Source organism: Vigna angularis, chromosome 5 (assembly GCF_016808095.1).
Source record: "Vigna angularis cultivar LongXiaoDou No.4 chromosome 5, ASM1680809v1, whole genome shotgun sequence".
NCBI lineage: Eukaryota > Viridiplantae > Streptophyta > Magnoliopsida > Fabales > Fabaceae > Vigna > Vigna angularis.
In genome coordinates this window covers 23,077,224-23,103,646 of record NC_068974.1, presented here as the reverse complement: position 1 = coordinate 23,103,646, position 26,423 = coordinate 23,077,224, and the positions used below count along the sequence as shown (strand labels likewise).

Below are 26,423 nucleotides of genomic sequence, written 5' to 3'. Positions count from 1 at the left end.
AGGCAAAGAGCTGAAGAAAAACATGGATCTGTTCGCTTGGACCGCAGTCGACATGCCAGGAATCCAATTGGGAGTCATATCGCATATGTTGTCATTGTTCAAGGAGGTTCACCTAGTGGCGTAGAAGAAGAAGAGGCTTGGGGAAGAGAAGAGTTTGACGATAGACGCTGAGGTGAAGAAGCTTTTGGAGGCAAACTTCATTCGTGAAGTCAAGTATACCACTTGGCTGGCGAATGTTGCTATGGTAAAAAAGTCGAATGGGCAATGCAAGATGTACACAGATTTCACTGACCTAAATAAAGCTTGTCCAAAAGACTCCTATCCTTTGTCGAGCATTGATGCTTTGGTAGATGGGGCGTCAAGGTTTCAAGTGTTGAGCCTTTTGGATGCCTACTTGGGGTATAATCAGATTCCCATGTACCCCAAACAACTTTCATTACTGAGCGGTCCAATTACGGCTATGAAGTAATGTCGTTCGGGTTGAAGAATGCAGGGGCTACATATCAGCATTTGATGGACAAAGTCCTTTGCCATCAAATTGGGCGGTGTGTGGAGGTTTATGTGGACGACATGGTTGTGTGTAGCCGTTCGGTAGAGGATCATGTGAAAGATCTAGTAGAGGTGTTCGGCCAGGTGCGCAAGTATGGAATGCGTCTGAACCTAGCCATTTTGCAGATACTAAAGGGACGTGACGATTGATGAGCTGTCATGGCCCATGAAACAAGAGAACCCAAAACCGATCAGTTAATACTTCAAAACCCTACGCAATATTTAAGATTTTGCTAGGGCTTGGGGGGCCTATGTTACTATCACTAGTGGAAAAAAGTCATTCTATAACAGACCTATTATAACTGATAAAAATAATCCATCATAATAGGTTGACCGGTGGCAAAACTGTAATAAACGTAAGACATATTATAACGGAGTTTTAAAAATCAGTCATAATACATAACACGGTGGCAAACTTGTAAATAATTTCAAAACGTATTATAACGGAGTTATAAAAATTAGTCATAATATGAAACGCGGTGGCAAACTTGTAAATAAGTTTTAAACCGTATTACAACGTAATCTTGGATAACTGTTATAATATATGAGAAGGGTGAAAAATTTTAGTAAGATATTATATGGTTTTAAATATCAGTCTTAATATCTCTCTAAATTGATTTTCCCCTTTCTCTCTACAATTTTAGTCCCATAGTGTCGCAATCTTTCTCAGTGTCGTCGAACCCTAATTCTCTCTCAGAGTCCAGTCCACTGATGGCTTCGCAAATGGCGATCTTCTTCCGCACGCGTTCTATTCTCTTCTCAAAACTCTCTTCCCTCGTCAAAACCATATCCACTTTCCCGTCCTCTCGCAGGAGCCTCAGCTGGCGGATCCCGCTCCTCTCCCTCCTAACCTCGCCTCCGACAGCCCTTTCTACCACCAAAACTGGCGCATCTCTTCCTCTCTTTATTTCTTTCTCCTTTGAAACCCTCTCTTCCTGAGAGATTGGTTTTTCACAACGACGAGGTACTTTGATTTCGTGTTTCTGCATTTTCGTTTCATGCAATGCATTTCATTCTCTTTGATGTTCTCGGTGCATCGATTGTGTTATTTGCTTTTGTTCTTTAGTTTAAGGGTTTTAGGGCTGGCTAGGTTCAGAATTGACGACTCGTTTTTGGGTGAAAATGGGTGCTTGATGGTTCAAGCGTTGGTGGATTCCGAAGGGAGGTTCGTGGATATCTCAACTGTGTGGCCAATTACCATGAATCCTGAAACCATTTAGTGTGAGAGTAATATAAAAATTTTGTTTTTCTCTGTTATAAATTTGGTATGTTGTATCTGTTTTTTTGTAACATAAAAATTTGTGTGTTTAATAGTTTCTTGGTTTGTGAGGTATAATTGGTTCTTGAAGAGTAGAGTTCTCAGTATTATAATGCTTATATTTTCTAGTCTTGTTGTTAAAGGGTATGAATTTTATAGTTCAGTTGCTACATTATATAATTTTCGGAGGGATAGTTGACATAGGGATGATATTAAGGTGTCTTAGTTAGTCTAGAAAGGCCTCTTTATACCCTAATGAGCTGAAAACACTTGTGTGAAGGTAAGTTAGTGCTTATATCCATTTCAGAATTTAAACTTATGTATAATTCTGATATGAACTGCCATGGACTTGTATTATTGATGTGACTTTCAATTCACCATACAACCTTGTGTTTGGTTGGATAGGTGGTGATGTAAAGTATATTAAGAGTAGTGGATTAAAGCTGGTACGTGCGTGAGTGATGAATGGGTGTTTAAAAGGAACTGAATAATTTTATTTATTTCAGAACACTGGCAAGTACTGGTTTGGGTGGTAAGCTTTCTGGAGATATTGGATCACTGTCTGAATTGGAGATTTTGTAAGTATTTTATTCAGTATATTCTTTTGCTATATCTACCAAAGGCAATGATCAAGTCATAAATTAAGAACATGTTAAAATTGAAAATAATGAGGAACAGAGGAAGTTGCGATGAATAATTTGCTTTAAAATGAATAATTTAGCTTAATGGTCATGCATTGCATAGAATACGATTCTGCAATAATTATCCCACTGATGTAGATAAGTACAAGTTTCATTAAAAGATTCATATCCATTAATGGTCATGCAGATAATTTTTGTAGAATGCTAGTCCTTTTAAAGAATAAAGTTTAGTTTTGAAATAGAAAGTAGACATTTCAGCTTTGATTTTAAATGAATTGTGTATTTCAACTTAGTTTAGTTTTGAAACATTGTTTTAAGCTGTCAATTAATAAAAAAAATCATCCTTGGTTTGACTTCTGAGATGGTCATTATTATAATCACAGTTTGTAATTGAATATTATTATAACAAGACCAAAATTCACATTGTCACTACATGTATATATTATTGTTCATTGGGAAAGATATCATATAAGTTTATGATTACACAAGCTTGTAAATCATGTTTGAGATCTTATTCTGCATTTTCTTACAAATAACAGAATCGGGCACATTCCTGTGATTGATGAGAAGGGGATGATTGGAATGGTGTCCATTGGAGATGTGGTTCATGTTGTGGTGCGCGAGCACCGTCAAGAGTTTGAGCATTTGAATGCTTTCATACAAGGGGGTTATTAGATGTTGATGATGGTGAAAATCTCTGAAGAGCACTGAAGCTAATTTGGATTAAGTAATAAGCCTGAGTGTTTGTAAATATGTTTGTGATTTCAGTTCTATCAACATTAACCCCAATGGTGTAGCAGCATGTTAATAATAACAACTGGATGCATTTTGAATCTGTTTTCAACTCTCGAAAACATATTTCACATGGTAACTTTTCTTTTTGCCTTATCATGGATGCCATAGCTTAATACGTTACTTTTATATGTAATATTTTCAAAAAAGTGCTTGAAAATAATTAAGAAAATAAAAAAGGAACTCCATTTAAATCTGCATCCACATTATCAGGATGTCAATTATAATAATTTTTAAAAAAAAAAAAACATATATTATGACGTACTAAACAATGTACGTTATAATATGTTGATTCTGAAAATTGCGATATTATAACGTACTTCAGAAACTACGTTATAATATGTGGAACATATTATAACGTAAATTTCTGCTACGTTATAAAATGCGCAGAGTTATTATATCGCCCAGAACTATGTCCCTAGTAACTACGTTATAAAAGATCATTTTTGTACGTTATAAAAAGCCATTTTTCCACTAGTGTATGGGCTTATAGCTGACCGATCGGGTATGGTGACAAACTAGATGGAGAGGACCGAGCGGTTGACGTGCTAGAAAGCATCTCATGATCGCTCGATTCTAACATCCGTTGAGCAGAGTTAAAGCGCAATTTATGGCACAACGGCTGCTGTTAAGTGGTTAAGGTTTACATTAATGATCATTAAAAGGAAAATTAATTGGTCAGATTCTTCCAAACTCTATAAATAGGAGTTTGACTCACTATTGAATTATTAAAAGCCTAAGATTCTGACTTGAGCATCAGAGTGTATTCTGCATGTTACTCCCTGTACACCGATCGATCACTTCAAACAAGGAACAAGGCGAACGTTCGACACACCAGAACTTACACAAGTCGTTATCTTCTTCCCATTACAGCAGAAACAATATTAATTATTTCCTTCACCAAATAATCGTCATTATTTCTTAACGATTCATATCTATACACCTAACAAAATTGATTTAACATGTTATCGATGATAATTTCATTCAACAATAACTCAACAATCCATCGTAAAAAAATATTTCAATAATATTTACTAAATCCTTTTATTAAAACATAATCAATTACCTCGAACTATTATACAAAGATTAAATACTAAAATTCATGCTTTAAACATCATTTTCATAAACTCCTTTTTCATAATAGATAATCATACCTTAGTTCATCTCTTTTCACAATTTCATCAAGCTTAGCTTCCAACATTTAATTACCACAATTACTAAAACCATAAAGATATTCCCGCCAGAAAAGTTATCTTCCTCTACACTAATATTTAACCACTAGCATATATAACAATTTGTTATAGACTCATCAATAAGAACTTAGCTTCTTATAAATCAACTTTCCAAAAATTTTAGGCATCAACAAAAACTTTATTTATCATAAACAATTTATTTTCATATGACAATTAATCACCAAATTCACTACTTAAGTCATTAATCAAATTTTAAAAAATTCACCTGCACCTACCAAAAGTTATTCAATACTCAAACCTTCTTTTGTTAAGTAATCACTTTCTTTCTAAAAATTCATTCATTTTCCAAAACTAGTTTTATTCAAATTACTACACTTAAAGAAAACTAATTCGGTGCAAGTACCACCCAAAAATTTAATTACGGACCAAATCTTAATAATCAAAACTCACAAGCCATCTTATTATCATTATATACATAAAATTAAATAAAACACAACAACAAAATGCTACCTCTAAGCCACCATTACTTAAAAAAACTATGGCAATTTACCAACTCAATATAAAGCAGTGAATACAAATAACCAATTACTGACATTATCAAATATTAATTGTCAAAATACAATTTTTTTTCTACAAAAATGAAATAATCAAAAGTGTGTGATTACTCCATTTTCTTTTATGTATAATAATCTCAAATCCTTAAATACGTATAATAGAAAACCCAAACCATAACTTTCAAACTTTGTTAAACTTTAAAATACACGAATTCTTTATACGTTAAAAATAATATATTAATTTCCAGATACATGTATTATTGTCACCATATATAAACTTTTATTTGTTATATACGTATATTATAATATTATATTGCATCAATCAATATATATAAGCTATAGAATAAAAACAATTCACCCGTAAAACATTCTACTCACTTTTCATATAATAATAATAACAATAATAATATATAATATAATATAATATAATAATGATACAAAGCAAAACAGTAAAAACAACTCCACCTCCAAACCATAATTTACAAAAAGAACAACATTAAAACTCCATTTATAAAAATATAAAACTAAAGTCACATTTGAAAAAAATAACCAAATCTCTTTTAACGTTGATATATATTATATATACTTTTATATATAGAATAACACCAATGCCTAATTACCAAAACCCAAACCTGAAAATTTCAGCAATTATGTTTCAAAAAAAAAAAGAACGAAACTGCAACTTCTACACTAAGCTCCACCAATGACAACAACTCTGCATTACTGAAGAAAAAAGAGACAACGTGATAAACACTTATACTGCATCAGTTATTCATCTTAACCTAAAATTTAGTAAAATAAAAATAAGATTATTTAATATTATATCATCTTTAATATGACATTCCCAGAAAACGTATACTTCCTAAAATTATAAAAACTGATACAATACGTACACACCTATACATATGTATATATAAATCTTTAACTTTTATAAACTTTATATTGTATCAAAATCCACCGCATAATCTGTTATAAAAAAAAATAACTATATATTATAAACAGCATACAAAAACTTCCGTTGTTTATATACGTAATGTATATTATTTTACTTCCACCGAATATTTCAAATTTACATCATATACTTAATCCTGTTATTCGTTTTCGGCATACTTAAAATCGAGTATTATATGATATAATATAAACCTAACATAAATTAATCTAAGCAAATACTAGGCAAAATATTTATAATAAAAAAATTACAAGTAGTTAGTTTCTCTTACTTTTGTCCCTTTGTCGATACACTAGTACAAAATAGGGATAAGAACACGGGTCATATGTCTCGGTTTTTAGAAAACCGAAGCATATATTAAAGCGGTGGCATTTTCGCAATTTCGACAAACTTATATGCCTCGGTTGTAAAAAAACCGAAGCATAAAAACCAAGTTAACTCGGTTAAAAATAAAATCGAGACCTGATGTTCTGCCACGTCCCACCTAAAATTGGTTAATTTTTTACTACCTCGGTCCTCTAACCCAACCGAGGCATAAACATTCCAAATACCTCAGTCCTCTGACCCGAGGCATAAACCTTCCGAAATGCAAAAAAGGGTATCCTCTACTACTCCCTCACTTGCAACATCCAGAGCACGCATCCAACTTCACTGCTCCTTGCTTATCCATCCATGCGAAATCTAGAAGCAACTTAACGTTGGTGGCGAGTGCGGCGAGGCATGGCGAGGTGGCGGCGAGGCATGGTGAGGTCGCGGCGAGGTCAGAGCAAGGTGGCGGCGAGATCTCTTCTTCCCTTGTTTCTTTTCAGGTTCAGACGCGATTTATCGTAGGTAGGGGCGGCCGCCGCGACTTGATCTCCCCGGCGTGACGATCCGTGTTCGTGGAGGTGGGAGGTTGTCCGCGGCGTGACGGTCCCTGTCCGCGGCTTCGATTTAGGGTTTCGATTTGGGGCTTGGCGACACTGTGGGAGGCGCGACTCAAGCTTCGTTGGTGGCGGCTGACGGCTGGCGGTGGATCTCGCCTTCGTAGGGGATGAACCGAAGGGCGAGGTGATGGAAAACCAAAGGCCCGACGATGGACCGACAAGGGCGAGCTGATGGTGCGGCGGTGGTGGCGCGGCGAGGGTTTCGTTGGGTTCTCTGCGTTTTTGGGTTCTCTGCGTTTTTGCGTTCTCTGTGTTTTTGCGTTCTCTGTGTTTTTGCGTTCTCTGTGTTTTTGCGTTCTCTGTGTTTTTGCGTTCTCTGTGTTTTTGCGTTCTCTGTGTTTTTGCGTTCTCTGTGTTTTTGCGTTCTCTGTGTTTTTGCGTTCTCTGTGTTTTTGCGTTCTCTGTGTTTTTGCGTTCTCTGCGTTTTTGGGTTCTTTGCGTTTTTGGGTTCTTTGCGTTTTTGGGTTCTCTGCCTTCAGTTTCAAAACTCATCATTCAATTTTATTTTTGTAAATTTTGACTGCAATTGGAATGCATGCTGGAGTGATGAGAAGGGGCGAGAGAAGGCACCACGGAGGAAGCGATGGAAGCTTTGGAGATCCTGCAGGAAGCACTGAATAATGAGAAGAGGTTCTTTGGTCTCTGGACGCACTTCTGCTTGTGTAACCACTCTCTCTGGTCTCTGGACGCACTTGTGCTTCGTCATGCTCCACAAGGTGTGGCAGAAAAAAAAAAAAAACCACTTTACTGACTCGGTTCATGTTTCAACTGAGACAGTATAAGACAACATACTAACTCGGTTTACAACCGAAGCATAAGAGGAAGACATTTTACCTCGTCCGGATATGCCTCGGTTTCTCAACCGAGGCCTATGACAAAAAAACAACCGAGGCCATTTCCTTATCCTGTACTAGTGATAATCAATTCTTCTTTGTCTCTTAGTTCCAATCACCACTTCTCTTTTCTTTGTTATCCATGTTTTTAAACTTGATTCAAAACAAAATTATATTCTTATTATGTGTCCAAAACCCAATACCATAATACAAAAAGTTTTTTGATCGGTGGAGACACACTTACCTATATCATGAAGAGTAGTCATCTTTCCTTCGGAGAAAAATAAGTTGCACTTCTTAAAACACTTCAGATCAGCCTTAACTATTTTTTATCCCCTAATAAGCTAGACTACTAAATCTTAAAAGATAATGTCCAGATTCATTCCTTAATTAAAATAATAACCCATTAATTCAAAATAAAATCAGAATATATCCAATTTATTTCTGATTGATCCAAATTTATTTTTCATAATGAGCTCATTAATTTTTTGTCTATTGTCCACATACACTATGCACTATATTTGACCAAGTTGACCGGGTTGCTTTCCCTTAGGTCAGCCTACAATTCACGTTCAAACTTCTACCTCTTCCAAAAATCCATTTAATTGCAAAAATAATATAAGTGCGCTAAGAAAACGTTGAACCATAACTTCCACTTCCAGAACATGCAATCTAACCATTTGAGAACTCTTATTCAAAAAAATAAAAAATTAAAAAGTGTGCTAGGTGAATCTTAAACTCCAAACCACTCTTGCTGAAAAGCTCTAGGCAACCAAGTTACCACATTTTTTTGTAATACAACTAACATAATAACTTAAATATAAACATTCTTCTATTAAATTTATTTTATCACTTTAAAAAAAATTAGATTTTACATCTTACCCATTGGGTGCAAAATTTTCATCCTTGAAAATTATGCTTACCAAGAAAGATATATAGATATGACTTTTGCATGTTTTCCACCAACTCCCACAAGAGTCCTAAGTCTTTTCATCCCATAATACATTTATTGTACAAATGCTCTTCGTAGTTGTTTGGTATGATAATCCAATACTCGTACAAATTTAGTATCTAAAGATAGATTTTCTTTGTCCAACTCAAACACATTATTAGGATCTCATATAGCCTTTCACAATTGTGACAAGTGAAACACATGCAAATTTGTCAACTATGGAGGTAAAACTCTCATACATTACTCTTAGAATTGATGGATTTTGTTTCTCTATACCAAGAGGGGGTGAATTGATGTTTTATAAAAACTTGCACCTTTTAAATCTTTTTTCGCAAACTATAAGGTTCTTGAAATCTTTCTTATGCAGCAATCAACTGTGTGCAATGAAACAGTACGTGTATATGCAATCATAATGAAAATGTAAAGAGATAGAGGAAAGAAAAACAAACATAGTTGTTATACTGGTTCGACCTCAATGCCTACATCCAGTCACCCTCTCAATCAACCTTAGATCGAAGAGTAATTCACTATAATGGTAAGAGTATTACAGCTAAGGCTTTACAGAGCAACTCTCAAATGTAAACACCTCACAAACTCTTAATCAAATATAGAAACAACAACACCTGCCAACATAGAACAACCCGTCCCTATTGCAGCAAACCCTTTGAGATATCCCCTGTCAAAGTCAAGAGCACACCACTCTTCGTCCTGACACTCACGTACAGGGAAACAACAAATTCAAGATTGCAAGTATTCTCTCCTAATCAATTAAGATGCACCTTCAGATGTGCTAAAGCGATCAGTCAATGTAGTCTAGTAAATTGCTTCTCAAGAATGCTTCAAGATGATCTGATTCTTCTCGTTCTTGATTCTTGAAGCTTTAGAGTAATATGTAAAACTCTCAAGTGAAATCAATCAGATATGAAAGTGTAAGTATGATCAATCGTTACAGATTTTCAAATAATGCGTCAATAAATAGTTTATATCAGTTCTGACGCAAAGCAATCGATTACTAAACTTATGTAATCGGTTACATTAGACAGATGTAACAGAATTACAACAAACTTAGCTCTTAATTGAATACACAATTAATGTAATCGATTCTCATTAAATTCTTGTCAAACACATTTAAAAATATGACCTTTATATCAGTTATGACTAGCAAGAAATCAATGTACAAACATAACAGACTTAATTGAATACACAAAGCATGTAATCGATTAAGCTTCAACACTTAACAGAATTTTGAAAAATAAAATTTCCAAAGACTCATCACAACACATTTGAAAATGATATATGCAAATACACAAGTTTTAACCGATTCAATAACTAATGTAATCGATTCGAACTAGTTGTTTTGTCACAGTTCAAAACCATAAGTTGTCTGATGACCTTAGTTGATTACTACAACACTATAATCAATTTTGTCATTTAGATATATTTTTTGTACATGTGGTATTCATAACACAGAATCATACATTGTGCATATACAGATATAATCTCATCATAAATATGATAATATGCAGTCACATTAGTATGTTAAACATATGCATTGATATAACACATAGAAACTCTTTTTTGTTGTGCCTTGACAACATTCATGTGTTATTATTATCAGTGTGTTGTCATCATCAAAAACCAACATAACAGGGATTAAGATTAACTATCACATGTGCTCCCCTATCAACAATATATATATATATATATAGATATATATCTATAGATATATAGATAGATATATCTATAGATATATATCTATATATATATCTATAGATATATATATATCTATATATATATAGATATATATATAGATATATATATAGATATATATCTATAGATATATCTATCTATATATCTATATATATATCTATATATCTATATATATATATCTATATATCTATATATATATATATATATATATCTATATATATATATATATATATATATATATATATATATACATATACACACACACACACTAAAGTACATTGCATACCAAACCAAGCAAAAAAGGAAATTAAAAACACCTATATATATATCTATATATCTATATATATATATATATATATATATATATATATATATATACATATACACACACACACACTAAAGTACATTGCATACCAAACCAAGCAAAAAAGGAAATTAAAAACACCTTTTTCTGGTTCCTTCACTACAACGACCTTCGCAACACAGGTTGTATTTGTCTCAACTTAAACCGCAACACCCGCCTCAATCGATGTCCCGTCAGAATCCAACTATGTCTTGCTAGACGAACCAAAAATGGGCCAATTAAAATGAAATTAACACATATTAGGGTTCGCGTGTTTGACCCTTTTTCGATTTTAAAGATTTCTAGGCATTTACGAAAATTATGAAAGAGAAGAATCACTTACCAGATTTAGGGCTGGAAAGAATAATCAATTGATGATCGAGATTGTTTGGCGTTGGCCACGATATGGAAAAACCCTCGAATAGGGTTCTAGAGAAGAGAGGTGGAGTGCGAGTTTGACAAAATCGAAGGCTCGCGAGCGGAGAGGTGGACTGACAGCTCTAGAGAAGAGAGGTTCGAGAGGAGAGGTTCAAGAAGAAGTGGAGTGAAGAAGTGGACTGAAGGTTCAAGAAGAGGGAGAAAAGCTAGTAGAGTCCAAGAGAGAGAGGGAGAAAGGCAACCTGTGAGCTACACCAAGAGGGAAAAATGAGTTTTTTTCGAGAGTGAGAGAGGAAACATTTTCGAGACAACGTTTTAGCTTTTAGGCAGCTTTCAATTTAATTTTTAACTTTTTTTCTTTTTCAAAATCCGTATATAATATCAACAGGTAAGATTTTATCAACTTACACACAGATACTAGATACGAATCCATCCTTAGGAAACTTCGCGCTCAAAGGCGCCAACATTATGTACAAAAAAATTTGTATGTAACAAATTTCCCAATATCCGTATATAATATCTATATATAATATATTTATTAGATATGAATTTTAATCTATATGCAATGACAGGTAACTAACTATTTTCTTGTAGTGACAACAAAACAAAGAATTAAGCCTTTTTTTATAAAATCTAATCAAGTAAATATGTTATCTACCTTTTCTGGTGCCACAAACTACGATTAGATTTTGAAAGAAATGTGATATGAAGAATAAATCTTGTAAAAGATAAAGGAAAAAGAACCTTTAAAAAGTGAAATAACAAGAAAAAATGAAAATGAGAATGGAGAGGAACATCTTAATGTAATTAAAATTGAAAAAAATTATAAAATTGTATTAATTAGTAAAAACATACTATAACAGATATTTTAAATTTTAAAATGATAACATATTAGTAGCATATTTTATCAAGTTTTATGTTTAAATAAAAAAATATACGGATAAGAATAAGTTATTCTCTCACTTTTTGTTTTGTTAATAAAAAAATTAAAAAGTATAAAATCAAGTGATTATATTATTACACTTTCTTTTATTTTATTTTCATTATTATTTTTCGAATTTTCTTATTGTTTTATGTTAGACTATTAAATCACTAAATATATTTATTATATTTTACATGTGACTGAATAGTTGATATTAAATATTATGACAATCAAACCAATAAATAAAAAGTTTAAATATTTAAGTTTTTAAATAAAACATGAATTAAATTAAATAAATAACATTCTAGAGATGAAAACTTTAAAACATATAAGAAACTTAACAAGAATTAATCATGATCAATCAAATAACAATTTTTCATGATTCCCAAAACTTGATGGACGTTGAAAGTTTACGTATTTTATGTTTCTAATTCCTTATTTTTAATAGTCCATAATTTTTTTAATTAATTATTAAAAAGTTAATTAAAAAATATTTAAACATATTTTAATTTGAATTTGTTCATTTAGATATATTTTAATTTTTTCCAATCTCTAATTCTAATAACAATATCCCCACAAAAAAACTCAATATAACATATTATTTTAAATTGTACAAAGAAATAACATAAAACGTAGACAATCAAAAAGATAAAACAAGTATTCTACAGTACAGTTTCCTAGGCACCACCTAAGCAAATTACTCATGGCCAATCACTAGGCCAATCATTAGACCGATGATATAGGTTGGTTGAGCACCAGGCTGACCACCTTGGCCAATCACCAGGCTGACCACCCGGCCAATCACCTAGGCCAATCATCTGACCTTCGAGACAATCTGGAGTGCTTGAGTATGAGACTTCAACCCTAAGCCCGAAACATTATAGTGCCCATCGTGGGGCCAAATGAGTATCCTTATTGTAGCCATAAGGAACTAGTGAGTGGTGCTTTAAAGGACATCGAGTGTTCATACTCATCCGTTCAGCCTTGGTTATCCAGCCTCAACAATCCGGCCTCGGCCATCCAGCCTCAACCATCCGGCCTTAGCCATTCAGCCTCGGCCAAGTATTGATAATCAGTCGTTCGGCCATACCCTGGCCTCAACTTCTCAGCCTCCCATGGCCTTAGTCGTCCGATCATACCTAGACCTCTTAGGTAATTTCTCAAACTTGGCCTTACAGGTGTTCAACCATTTGGCCCCAATTATTCGCCTTAGTCGTCTGACCACACCTTAGAGTCAACTTCCTAGCCTCCCATGGCCTCAGTCGTCCGGCCATACCCTGGCCTCAACTTCCCGGCCTCCCATGGCCTCAGTCATTCGGGCGTACCTTGACCTCTCATGTACTTTCTCAAACTTAGCCTCACAGGTATTCAACCATTCGGCCTCACAAGAAGTCAACCATTCTGCCTTTCGACCTCACAGCGAAATTGTGAACGAAGAAAAACGAAATCGAACGAACAAATAATGAGCATAAACCCAAGTTGATGAACAGAGCGTTCCGAAAGCAATCACTGTCAACTTGGCCGGATGGTGAACTAAGAGTTCCGAAACGAACCACTGTCGTCCGGTACGAACAACGCCCAAGTTGATGAACGAAGCGTTCCGAAAGGAACCATTGTCGACTTGGTCGAGCGGTGAACAACGAGTTCTTAATGAACCACTACTGCTTAGGGTGTCCGTGGATCTTCACCAAATAAGGAGGAAGTTGAAATCTATGTTCAACATGGCCAACCGAGTCAGGCAGAGGAAATTACTTTTCTTACATTTGGTCAGGAGGCAGAGGAAATAAGAGTACAGGAGATGGAGGAAGAGGTTGTTATGGATGAAGAAGATATTGGTGGGGTGGAGGGAAATGTTGAAGTACAAGACTTGGTACTAGATGACGAAGAGGAAGAGGGGAATGTTGAGGGAGAAATGGTGGAAGAGCAAGAGGAAGAGGGGAATGTTGAGGGACAAATGGTGGAAGAGCAAGAGGAAGAGGGAAATGGGTTAATGGGTATACCAACTAAAAATTGGTGTAAGCATGCTTTTAGTGCTTATCCTAGGTGTGATGTGTTGATCAATAACTTGTCAGAATCATTTAATAGTACTATTTTATTGGCAAGGGACAAACCTATAATTTCAATGATGGAATGGATTAGATCATACATAATGAGTAGGCTTGCAAGCCTTAGAGAAAAAGTTGACTCATCCTGGTGATGTTATGCCTAAACCGAGGAAAAGATTGGATATGGAGGTTGAAAAGAGTGGGAATTGGCTTCCGGTATGGGCAGGGGGTTCACAGTTTGAAGTAACTCATGGCTTTACCATGGACAAATTTGTTGTTGATTTAAGTAATCACACATGTACTTGTTACTTGTGGGATTTGGTAGGAATACCATGTAGACATGCTGTTGCTACCATTTATTACAAATCAGAAAACCCAGAACATTATGTTCATCCTTACTATAAGAAACATGCCTATAGAACTTGTTATGCACCAATTATAAGTCCTATCAATGGACAACAACTTTGGCCTACATCTGACTCTCCACAACTACTACCTCCCATTTACAAAACACCTCCTGGGAGGCTAAAAAAATTAAGAAGACGAGAAGCTGATGAATATGTCAACCATGGAAAATTGTCAAAGACCAATATTGCTATAAGATGTAGCAGTTGCAATGCATATGGACACAATGTAAGGACATGTAAAAAGAGCCAGAAAAGCAAGGTAAATCTTCTTGGTAATGTTATTTACAAGTTCATTTATTTACAAATTCCCAAAAGCGCTTGTTTAACGTCATTAGCTTGACGGATTACTCAATGAAGTGCAAATGTTGTTGTTGGTGTGCTCCTTTCACCAACTCTTCTTAAACACTTTCTAGCCACCAAATCAACTCTCTTAGCATAATTCTCTTCATCTTAGCCATTCCACTACCTTGACATCTTTAAATACTCAATCCTCTTGATCAACTTTGGCTTGCTAGGCTTGAGCTCCTTGTCTCTCATCAAAGGGTGGTGGTGACTAGTCTTTCTCTTTTCCTTCTCCCTTTCTTCTTCATCTTTCACTTAGCACTTGGAGCATCTTCAAGGGAGGAAGAATTTGGGGCAGTTTGTGATGCTCAAAATAGTTGTCTCCTTGTGTCCTATAATTCCTTCAATCTCAGGGTCTTCATGATGCTTTTGAGGCTGCAGTCCTCCTTATGTGAACATCTCCCTGCATATACTTAGACACAACTAGGCTAAAGCCACAAATTAGCCCAAATAAAAGTGAAAATCAATTTACAACAAAAGAGTTAGTTCTATATACAAAATCAAGTCTACATAAGTTAGAAATCATACAAAAGTCTAGTATTGACACGAATCCCCGGCAACGGCGCCAAAAACTTGTTAGGCGTTTTCGGTAAGCGTACCGAATCGCTTCAAGTAATATAAAATGGTAAGTCCAAGTATCGTTTTCCCAAGAGACTCGTAATACTAAAGAATTGTGCGATTAACAACTCATCTAGACTCAAGAACATAACATCAATTTATAAACAAGTGCAGAAACATAAATTCACAAGTAATTACAAGTTTGGACTTTGGTATTGAAGACACTTGGAAATGGAAAAGACTAGAAATGGTATGAAATGACATTGTTAAGGTTAGTTTTTACCAATGCACTCTTGTGTAAAACCAATTTTATCTCCTCTCTATCAATTTACTAAAGTCAATCCACTAAAACACTCTAGCCCTAATCCCTTAGGTGAAAGAGCCTAGGTTTTCCTTATCAAACTCCAATCCCTTGGACAATCTAACAAGCAAACCCGCATTAAGAACTAGGATCTAAGACAACATGTGAATCATCTTCCATCCCTAGAATCAATGAACCACAAGGACTCCTATTTCAGTTCTGGGTTTCATCTTACGTCCCTATAACCCATAAAACCCCAAAATCAAGTCATGAACGTCCCCGTTACATGCAAGCTTTAAGATTGGAAACAAGAATACTAGCAATTGATAGAAAAGGCATATATATATTCAAATCATTCAACAAATACACAAGAATTCAGAGGCTACAAATAACCCCAACAAGATGGGTTTGGCTCTCCATTTCCATGGAGAGCCTTTAAGCTTACAAAATGGCCATGGAAGAAGATGAAGAACCCAAGAGGAAGAAGGGAGTGTTCCCACGAGCCCTAGTAGTCCTCCTTGCTCTCCTCTCAGTGAATCGCGCCTCCAAAGAACCAAAGACCCAAACCCCTTCGCGTTTTAGGGTTAAATAAGCTCTGTCAGACACATCAGCAAAAGTCGCGCCCGACGCCCTCTCTCAGTCGCGCCCGGGTGTGAAACTCTCTGGAAAGTCACGCCCGGCGCCCTCTCTGTCGCGCCCGGGCGCGAGCTTCTCGCAAAAATAGCGTCCACAGAGCATGGACGAGCGTCCACTTCTGGATGCCGAGCGTCCACTGAGCGCCTCTCTGGACGAGCGTCCTCTTAGCTCGCTGGACGAGCGTCCACTGCGCGTCCTCGCTGGACGAGCGTCCTCTCTTTTCTTCGCTGGACGAGTGTCCACTGCGCATCTCTCAGGACGAGCGTCCTCTTCTGGCGTCTTCTCAGGACGAGCGTCCACTTCCTGTTGGCGAGCGTCCTCTCGTTTCTTCGCTGGACGAGCGTCCACTGCGCATCTCTCAGGACGAGCGTCCTCTTCTGCATGGCTGGACGAGCGTCCACTTCTGTCAACTGGTCGACGAGCGTTTTTGCATGTGCTTGCTTTGGTTCAGCTTTATACATTGTTGGAGACTCTTCCAAGCTCATTTTTAGCTACAAAATAAGGGATTATCGATGAAAGTACATCAAAGTAGCCAAAAACACAATTATTCAGAAAACAAGACAAAAGAAGAGGATTAAACAAGTTATAAGTTAGAAAAGAGTTGATTTTGCTACTAAAATTATGCTTAAATAATGGTAAAATTTCGCATTATCAAAGAGCAACTCATATAGTGATATTTTCATCTGGACGCTTTTAGCCTCTGCTGGCAGTTAGTACATGTCACATTTGGTAAACCAAAGTTGCTCAAATCATCACATTAACATTCCAAACTCGTTTCTGCAAAATTGACATTTAAACCCCCAAATTTTGAACACTTTTTCTGATAAGTTGCAGAATTTGGTGATTTTGTGCTTCTATTCTGTCACACTTTTTTTGAACATTAGCTTGGATTCTGTCACACTATTTTTTGAACATCTTAAATTGGTAGTCAAAGCTTGCTTTACAAACAAGAGCACAGTCTGCATTGTAAAATTGGTAGTCAAAGCTGCTAATATTTTCAAAGTATATAACACAAATGCACATAACACAACCATGAGGGCACAATTGAACTGAACTTCCATATTTTATTCAATTTAAAACTTCAAAGTACATCCACAACACAACCTATCTAATTACAATTTACCTTCAACACAAACAGAATACAAAACATAGCTGTTAATGCCCATGACAATACAAAAAACACCAACATCATTTTGAAATTTTTTCTCTCTTCCTCTAATTTCTTCTTCAACTTGTCCTTCTTCTTCCTTAGATCCAACACAACATTTTCAATACACACTTCAACTTCTTCACTCTTCCTTTGTAAGCTTCCTTCCATTTCGAAATCTATTTCATCAACCCATTCAAAGAAGTTACAGCTTGAATTACTTTGCAAATGAAAATTACAAATCACCAATACAATCTTCAACACAATAAATAAAGCTTTTATTCTCACTTACTGCCCAATTTCTACATCTATAAAATAGTCTCCCTTTGTTCTTCAATGTAGTTGCCTTCAACAACAACAATCTTTCCCCACAACCACAGTTTTTTGAAGCTAAGTGAGAGGATCCACATGTTTGGGACATTCCAGAACCTATGCTCCTTGGTGTGCAACCTCCTCTATCACCTTTCATTTCCCTTCAAAAGTGATTAAGAAAGAAACTCAAGTTCGAAACCAAAACCCTTCAACAAAACCCTATATCCCTAAATCCATCCATCATTTTAAACCAAAACAAAGACGAATATGAACTTACGTGGCCAACTCCACCAATGCCCAACAAGGTGATATCTGTAACATCCCAAAAATTCACACTTTAAAAATTCAAAATTTAAATATTGTAATAATACATTTACGGTAACACCCCAAACTCTCACACTTAAATCTATACATATGTTTAAGCTTAGATTTAACTCCAAATATAACATTGAATTCTTCTAATTTGTTCTTCCATCTCTTTCTTCATTTGCACGAGATCACGCGACAATCCTTCATCTGCTCCCGTATAACGAATTATACGATCATCGCACAGATAAGATTTTCCGGCACAAACAAACAAGTAAGGGTGAGCTAACATACAACACAACATTTATAAAACATGCATAATTACTTTGATATAAACATTATATAAATTTATGTCAGACATCCTCATATACCATCATACTACAATTCTTATTAGACACTCGCCCCACAATCCCCAATAAACACCACAATACCCAATAGACACTCATCCGGATGATACGTTGATGAGCAATTCAACGGAAGATTTACCACTTGTGATACCAGTCTTAGTCCCCTCACTATGTCCAAAACCGGCACATAGACCAGGACATCCAACCCTCCATATCATTCACAAGGTTAGTCCCCTCACTATGTCCAAAACCGGCACATAGACCAGGACATCCGACCCTCCATATCATTCACAAGGTTAGTCCCCTTACTATGTCCAAAACCGGCACATAGACCAGGACATCCGACTATAGGACCCTCAACATCAATATATATAAATACCATAACATTACTGAATCTATTCACAAGACTCATACCATACTCATATTCCTTAACTCATATTATACCATTACAAAATCTCCCCATAATACTGATATCATGAGCAAATGTATAATTTCATGTTAACATCATAAAATACATTCATCAGAGTAATTTTATCATATCACATGCATTCACATATTTTTCACATAAATCACCTTAGAGTATATATTCAAAACACATTGCACAAAACCAGAGCAAATAACCTTGGAAACGAAACTTATTTGCCGAGCACTATTTGGCCGAACACTATTTGGTCGAACACTATTTGGACGAACGCTATTTGACCGAACGCTATCTGTCAAACGCTATCTGCCGAAGGATATTTTCCGAATACTAGTTGGTTGAATACTATTTGGATGAACGCTATCTGACCGAACGCTATTTGCTGAATACTATTTAGACGAACGCTATATGCTGACAGCTATATTGCCGAACAGTATGCTATTTGAACGGAGACTACGAGATCCAACATAATCATGTCGAACGCTAAAACCGAACACCTCACTCAAATTGGATACTGCTAGGACGAACGTTAAGATCAATCTCTTATGCTCAACACTAAAACATCAAACATTATTAAACTGAATACTATTTAGCCGAACACTATTCGAACGAACGCTAAGATTTGGCACTTAGACTTATCTATTTGGACGAACGCTCAAAGATCAATCATCATCAAAGACTGAACGTTGCCTATGGCGATCACTATCTGAAGACAAACATTATCGAGACCGAACGTTCGCTATGAACGATCACTAACTTAGAATAATCACCATCAAGATCGAACGTTCACTATCAGATCAAGATCAAACGCTAATAATAATTCATACATCAAGACCGAACGCTTACAATCTAAACCTCAAAAATCCAAAATAAGGACGAACGACTACAAACACTAATTCACCAAAACGAACGCTCAAGATAACTTCCTGAAACTACCAATTTAGGACGAACACTTATAATCACTATTACACCAAAACCGAACGTTCGAGATTCACACCTAAGAATTCAATTTAAGACCGAACGCTCAAAATCACTATTTCACCATGACCGAACGATTTAAGATTCAAACCTAAGAATTAAAATTAAGACCGAACGCTCGGGATTGAAAATACCAATTTACGACCGTACACTCAAGATTGAAACCTAAAATACCAAATTGAGAACGAACGCTCACAATCATTAATCTACCAAGACCGAACGCTCGATATTGCTTCATGAAAATACTAAATTAATGACGAACGCCTAAATTACTAAATCACTTGAATACCGATTGGACGAACGTCTAATATTTTACTAACTTTACTTAAGGACGAAAGCGAACGCTCTTTACCTTAGAACACCAAAACCGAACGCTCGTACTATTTTGGCCGATCACTAACTGGTCGAGCAAATTGGACGAACGTCCAATTTTGACTCACCAAAATTGGACGTATGCGCGTTTTGCAGAATTCTGCAGAATCGCACCAGATTCCAGAAAACCCCATTTTTCATCCCCTTCTTCCCAGATTTGCAACAGTATAGTTCTACAATCACTCATACAGATTCATAGCAAAGAAGGATACTCTAAACACAAAATTATTCATCAAACAATCATAATATGATCTCAAACATATTATTCCTACAATCTATAGAAACAGATCTAGCTCTCCTTACCTGGTTTTCTCCAAGCACAACCATCCTACAACCAAGAACTCTGCCCCGATCGGAACGACGAAAACATTCGGTTGAAATGAAGCCCTCTACTCCGCGGAGGCCAAGGTAGCATCAGAATTGAATTCCTATGGTTCAAGGTGCTGGAATTCTAGAGAGAAGCGAGAGAATTTTGGAGATGAAGTTTTAGAGCGAGAAAGAACGAGTTCCTTACTTGTGGGCTGCTCTCCCTGGTGCCAAAAATGCGACCCTCCCCCCTTTTTTCCCTCCCCCAATAATTGCACTCTAATAATGCAAGAAGTGGGTGTCCCCACCACTTAAAAAAATGAGGTCCTTACAATATCCAAGCTTGAACCTTCTTTCCACCTCGTCTTTGCTCAAATCCTTCAGACAACACTTTGCAATGAAACTAATAAATCAAATTTTGCCAATGTTGGATTAACTTTGCATTTTAACTGTAAGAACACGTGGACAGAGACGTTAGACACATCAGCACATTTTTAACGGTGTTAGTTTTCGAGGACTAAAACCAAAGTTTCGCAAAGAATGAGGATCAAATTGTACCTTATTTTGAAAGAGAGACGAAAACCAGAAACGACCAATAATTTAGGGACTAAAAACATATTTAACCCTTTATTATATTATTTAGTAAACTTAAGTTGTACAGTATGCTATTCCTACCATCATAAATATATATAAAGAAGAAATTTAGTTCAAATGCCTTAATCTTTATTTAAATATTATATTTATAACTATACATAATTATTGTAATAATTATTCGTGTATATATGTATTTAATTTTAATATAATATATAACTCAAATAAATTTTAATCATATAATAATATTGTTTTACTGTACATTACTAATAAATTATTATGTAAAAATTTTATAGTTTAAATTCATGTTACTTTAACATTTTTAATAGAGATTCCATTTCAGAATATGTTGCATTCTATACATGTTACTTTTATTTAGAATATTTTAGGTTTAACTCATTTTTCACTGATTCATTCCTGTCAATACATTTTCAGTATTCCTATGTGTTTTAAGTTGTTTACATGTGTTTTTATTTACAAATTTTAACACTTTATATTTTATTTTTTAGGGATTATATTGCACAATATATTTATATTTTACTTTATCTATGAATACACATTTTATTTTAATACAATATTTAATTCAAAAGTTTAATTATAAGTTTTAATTGTATAAGAATATTATTTTACTACAATCAATAATAACTTATTGTGTTAATTTTATATTTTAAAATAAAAATTCATATCCAAATTTTAAGTTTTAATCTTATTATTGATATTTTATTATTATTGTTATTATTATTATTAGTAGTAGTAGTATAATCTATTACTATTTTATTATTGGTATTATTTATTATACTTTCTATAATCCATTATTTTAACATAAAATAAATCAATATTAAAATAATATTATTTATTTTTAATTAATTTGCTATAAAAGAAAAAATTGTGTTTAATTATTTAAATTTTTTTATGTTATCAAATTCTTTATTTAAATATTATATTTATAACTATACATAATTATTGTAACACATAAATATAATTATATAAATAAATTATTCATTGAAATAGAATAATAATTATATTAATTTTCTTAACACAAGTTAAAAGAAACAAAAGAAAAAATTGGCCCTTGCGTACGCACGAACAGAAAAGCAAGGTTATTGAAAGACAATTTACATAGATAATTGAAGTATTCACAGAGTTGGATAAGAGGAATCCAAGGCAATTCCACATAAACCATGGCTGGCAGATATACCTCTCTGCATCCTCACATACCCTTCCTCACCCCACTCTGTGCCCCATGAATTCTTCACCAACCAATACTCAGTTCCATTAGCAATGCCATAACCCACTGCAGTAACACCATGGTCAAGTTCAGTTCCACATTCTCCTGAGTATATTCCACTCGAGTAAAACATGAAACCTGAACCATCTGCATCGATAGAAACTGACACTGGTTGGTTAGCCACAGCTTTCTGCAGTGCCTTCTCACTCTTCGGAGGAACCTTCTCATACCCTTTTATTTCAGCCACTGCTGTGCTTTCTTTCTTGCAAGACCCATCAGCTGCCTTATAGGGGTAGTTTGCCTCACTCGTGATTCCACCATTTTTTATAATGAATTCAAACCCATCTTCCATGTAACCCCCTTCACACCCTTGGTCCACACCTTTTGTGTCACAGTCCACTAGCTCTTGCTCTGAAAGCGACACCAGTTTTCCTGTCGCTATCTGGTGTATACCCTCAGTTGCAGCCACAGTTGAAAATGCCCAACAGCTCCCTACAATTTTTCAAACAAAATTATTCTACATATTAGTCCAAAGAGTGACACAGTGAACTTTAAATGAGATGATGATCATCATTGAACATGATAAAGCACTGATTAAAAAGATGTTCTTTATATATCTTACCACATTGACCTTGGTTTTTGATTGGAGTAACAGCTCCTTTTGTCCTCCAGTCTATGGCTGCAGGAATAGCAGTCACGTTTTCATACTTAAATGGTGTGGTGCTAAACTCGTGTGGCCTCTTCAATCCATTACGGAAAGTCTTGAACTCCTCAACTGTGAGGTCAGCAAAGTGATTAACTCCAAGCTTGTAGGGTTTGTTGGCAGCAGCATTGAATGATTCAATGAACTCCACATTGTCCTTGAATATCTGGAAACGTTTTTCCTTCTCTGCCGCGTCCTTATACACTTTGTTATAATCTTGCATCCATTGTTCATGTCTTTCTCTCAAGGATGTCTCATGCAGCTTGCGGGACATCACTTGGGAAATTCCAACTGCAAAGAGAAGGAACAGAGCTAAAACGTATTGTTTTTGGCTGCTGGAAGCCATTTCTATCACCAACAAATGATTTGTGAGTTTTGGAAGAAAGTTGAGTTGGAATGCATCGAACGACGGACTATAGTGGCTTATATAGAGATCATGGACTTTAATTATGTTATGCAATTATTAATAAGGTTGCTTTCTGATTCAAGATTCCTGTTCCGGCAACTTACATTCAATTTTAGTTAGTTAGACTCATAGTTTACGCTGCTTTTGTTTTTCTTACTAGCAATATTATTATTTGACAATAGTACGTAGTTTTTGTTCCATCTTATTATTACATCCATGGTCAAAATTTATTAAGCTGATGACCAATGTTTCGTCTCTATTATGTTTGAAAACAAAATAACGACCAACCAACATTGTACACGAAAGGGGTCATTGTTTGAAATTACAAAAGATTCTATGCTTTAGTTTTATTGGGTTCTGTGTGATGTTACTGTGATGGATATCGCTTATAATGCTTGATTGTTAGCAATTGCTAACCCTTTTTAATAACAAAATATTATATTTAAATAATAAAAATAAATAGAGTTGTGAAAACGGTAACCCGGTTCGATCCGGTCCGGTTCACTACGGGTTGGTCACTTAGTGAACCAACCTAACCCGGCTCACTTATTAGTGAGCTGAAAAAATTCGAACCCGACTCGACTCACCACTGGTTTTTAGGTTAAACGGGTTGACTCACTGACTCATTAAATTATAAGTTCTTTCTAAAATAAAAAAAATTACAATTTTTTTTAATTCAAATCTAAATAATCGTCACACTAAAATGATGTTAAACTCCAAAGACAATTCAAAATAATAAAACAATATCATACAATCTAAACGCAATCCAAAAACATGTACAAAAGGCGAACAAATAAGATTTTAATATTGATAATTTTTGTATCACTTGTCCATTTATATTATTAGAGTCTTGAATAGATATCACTTGTATAAAAGTGTAATCTGGCCAACAATATTTCTAGAAATCTATTATTTTATTAAATTTTTAACATATTAATTATTAGATCAGGTAAATTCACTAGTGCAATCAAGAGAAACGACAACGGTTATTTTGAATCATTGGCAACGGTTCCTGAACCGAGGCTATACAGGCGAGGAAAAAAGGGGTACGCTTTTTGCCTCGGTTCACAACCGAGGAAAAAATGGGTATGTTTTCGCCTCGGTTCCTTCTGAACCGAGGCAATATCTCGGACTCTACTGCCTCGATTAGGACCTGAACTGAGGCAGTAGTGTGTGTTTTATTTTTATTTTTTTGCTTTTTTCGCTTGCACTCTCAAGAAGCTTGATAACAAGGTGTCCACCAATCTTCAACACTCCATTCTCACATCGGACCACCACCAACAACCGTACCACCTTTACTGGACCACCATAGGCCACCACACGAAGTCTTCTTCTCCAACGCGTCACAACCACCAGTATGTCCTGCAGATGCAACCATGCCCAACTGGCCTATATTCTTCTTGCCATTGCCAATCTATCCCACGTAGCCTACGAAGGACTTCGCTGCTATCCACCGAAACTCCCATGGCTACTCCACTCACGCAACCATCAACAACCCTCACAGACCAGAAAAGCGCGAATGGATCCCCAAAAAGAAATTCCCCAAACTCAAAACCCTAACTTTCTCAATCTGAACTTTAACCCTAATATCGCAACAAAACTCCAAAACACATTTCAATCCTTGCGTCATCGTCGTGTCCCGCTGCACCTTTGCTGCACTTTCACCGTGCTTTCATTGCCTCTCCCACTAAGACGCCTACTGGCCGTGAATAATGAACGTTGCATCTGAGCCGTCGATTTTGGATCCTCCTCCCTGCAACCAAAATAGAACCAGAAAGAGAAGAGGGAAGAAGAAGAACGACCAATCGCGTCGCCACAAGCCACCACGAGCGTCGCTGCAAGTCACCATGAACGCTGTCTGTCACTCCATCTCCACACCGTCATCGTGAGGTCGTTGCCTCCACTCAAGACGCAGATCATCCTTTCTCCAACGTTGGGTCATTTGCGGTGAAGAGAAATTGTAGAAGCTTCAAGCTTCTAGCTTGTGCGGGATGAGGGATAAAGAGAGAAAAGTATTCAAAAAGCTTTTTCAGGATGTTAGGCATCGGTTGGAATTTTAACCGAGTTCATATGGTGTATATGCCTCGGTTCCCCTTGAATCAAGGCAGAAAAGTTCGACTAAACTACGAAATTGCTACCACGTTATGATAGACTTTGGTTGCTCCTAAACCGAAGCCTTATGTGCGAGTTTAAATCCTCTTCTTTTACTTGTGATTCTATAGGTTCGTTAGTAATTATATTTTCCTTATATTATAATAATGTTATATATATATTATAATGATATATTTATATTACACTATAATCCATTCATATTTAAAAAAAAAACTATTTCAAATAAGGATTTTTAAATAAGCTATAAATTTATAACTAAATAATTATAACAATTCAATTTAATAATTTAATAGTATACAAGTAAATATCACACATATAGAAAAATAAATAATTGAAAGAAAATATATACGTACAAATTATCAGATAATATATACATACATTATATCATTATAATTATTTTAAAATATAACTATAACACCAAAAACATAAATATACACATGTCTTATACAACTAAAGATATTTGTAAGATAAGAAATGTCCTATATTTCAACCTAGGAGAGGTGAATAGGATTAAGTTTTAAAAATTGTTCTTTTCAAAATCTTTGTGAAATCTTTGGTTTTCTTGAAATCAATAAACAAAATTGATGAATCAACAAAAGAAAATAGATAGAGAAATATCAACACAAACAATTTATACTGGTTCAACTAATCCCAAACCTACATACAGTCATCCTTCAACAACCTGAGTTGAAAGGATTCCACTATATATGATTGAGTTTACAGAAATACAGAGATACCCCTCTCAATGCATTCCTCTTACAACTCAAAATCAATAGCTAGCCAAGTGATGAACAATTCTCAATCTCTTAATACAAGAGCACTCACAACCCTTAACCCTTGGCAAACCCGCATAGGAACACAATACAAAGATTGTCAACCAAGAACGTGATCTCTAAGATACACTC

General features: G+C 35.3%; 2 protein-coding genes and 1 long non-coding RNA gene across 3 annotated transcripts; 1 reads left to right on the top strand and 2 right to left on the bottom strand.

Annotated features, from left to right (window-relative positions):
- The first annotated feature begins 1,162 nt into the window (after positions 1-1,162).
- LOC128196523 (uncharacterized) lies at positions 1,163-3,302 on the top strand. The gene is made up of 3 exons (XR_008248917.1): positions 1,163-1,770; positions 2,314-2,385; positions 2,988-3,302. It is a non-coding gene; the product is annotated as an uncharacterized LOC128196523 (long non-coding RNA).
- A 3,395-nt stretch (positions 3,303-6,697) lies between these two features.
- Positions 6,698-7,354, bottom strand: LOC128196685 (uncharacterized). Its single transcript, XM_052878187.1, has one exon. It carries the CDS (start codon positions 7,352-7,354, stop codon positions 6,698-6,700), a length of 657 nt encoding a protein of 218 aa, XP_052734147.1.
- A 14,797-nt stretch (positions 7,355-22,151) lies between these two features.
- LOC128196571 (ervatamin-B-like) lies at positions 22,152-23,346 on the bottom strand. Its single transcript, XM_052877951.1, has 2 exons — positions 22,920-23,346; positions 22,152-22,789 (listed from the first exon to the last, which is right to left on the bottom strand). Exons 1-2 carry the CDS (start codon positions 23,344-23,346, stop codon positions 22,206-22,208), a joined length of 1,011 nt encoding a protein of 336 aa, XP_052733911.1. The 3' UTR covers positions 22,152-22,205.
- Between the last annotated feature and the right edge of the window lie 3,077 nt (positions 23,347-26,423).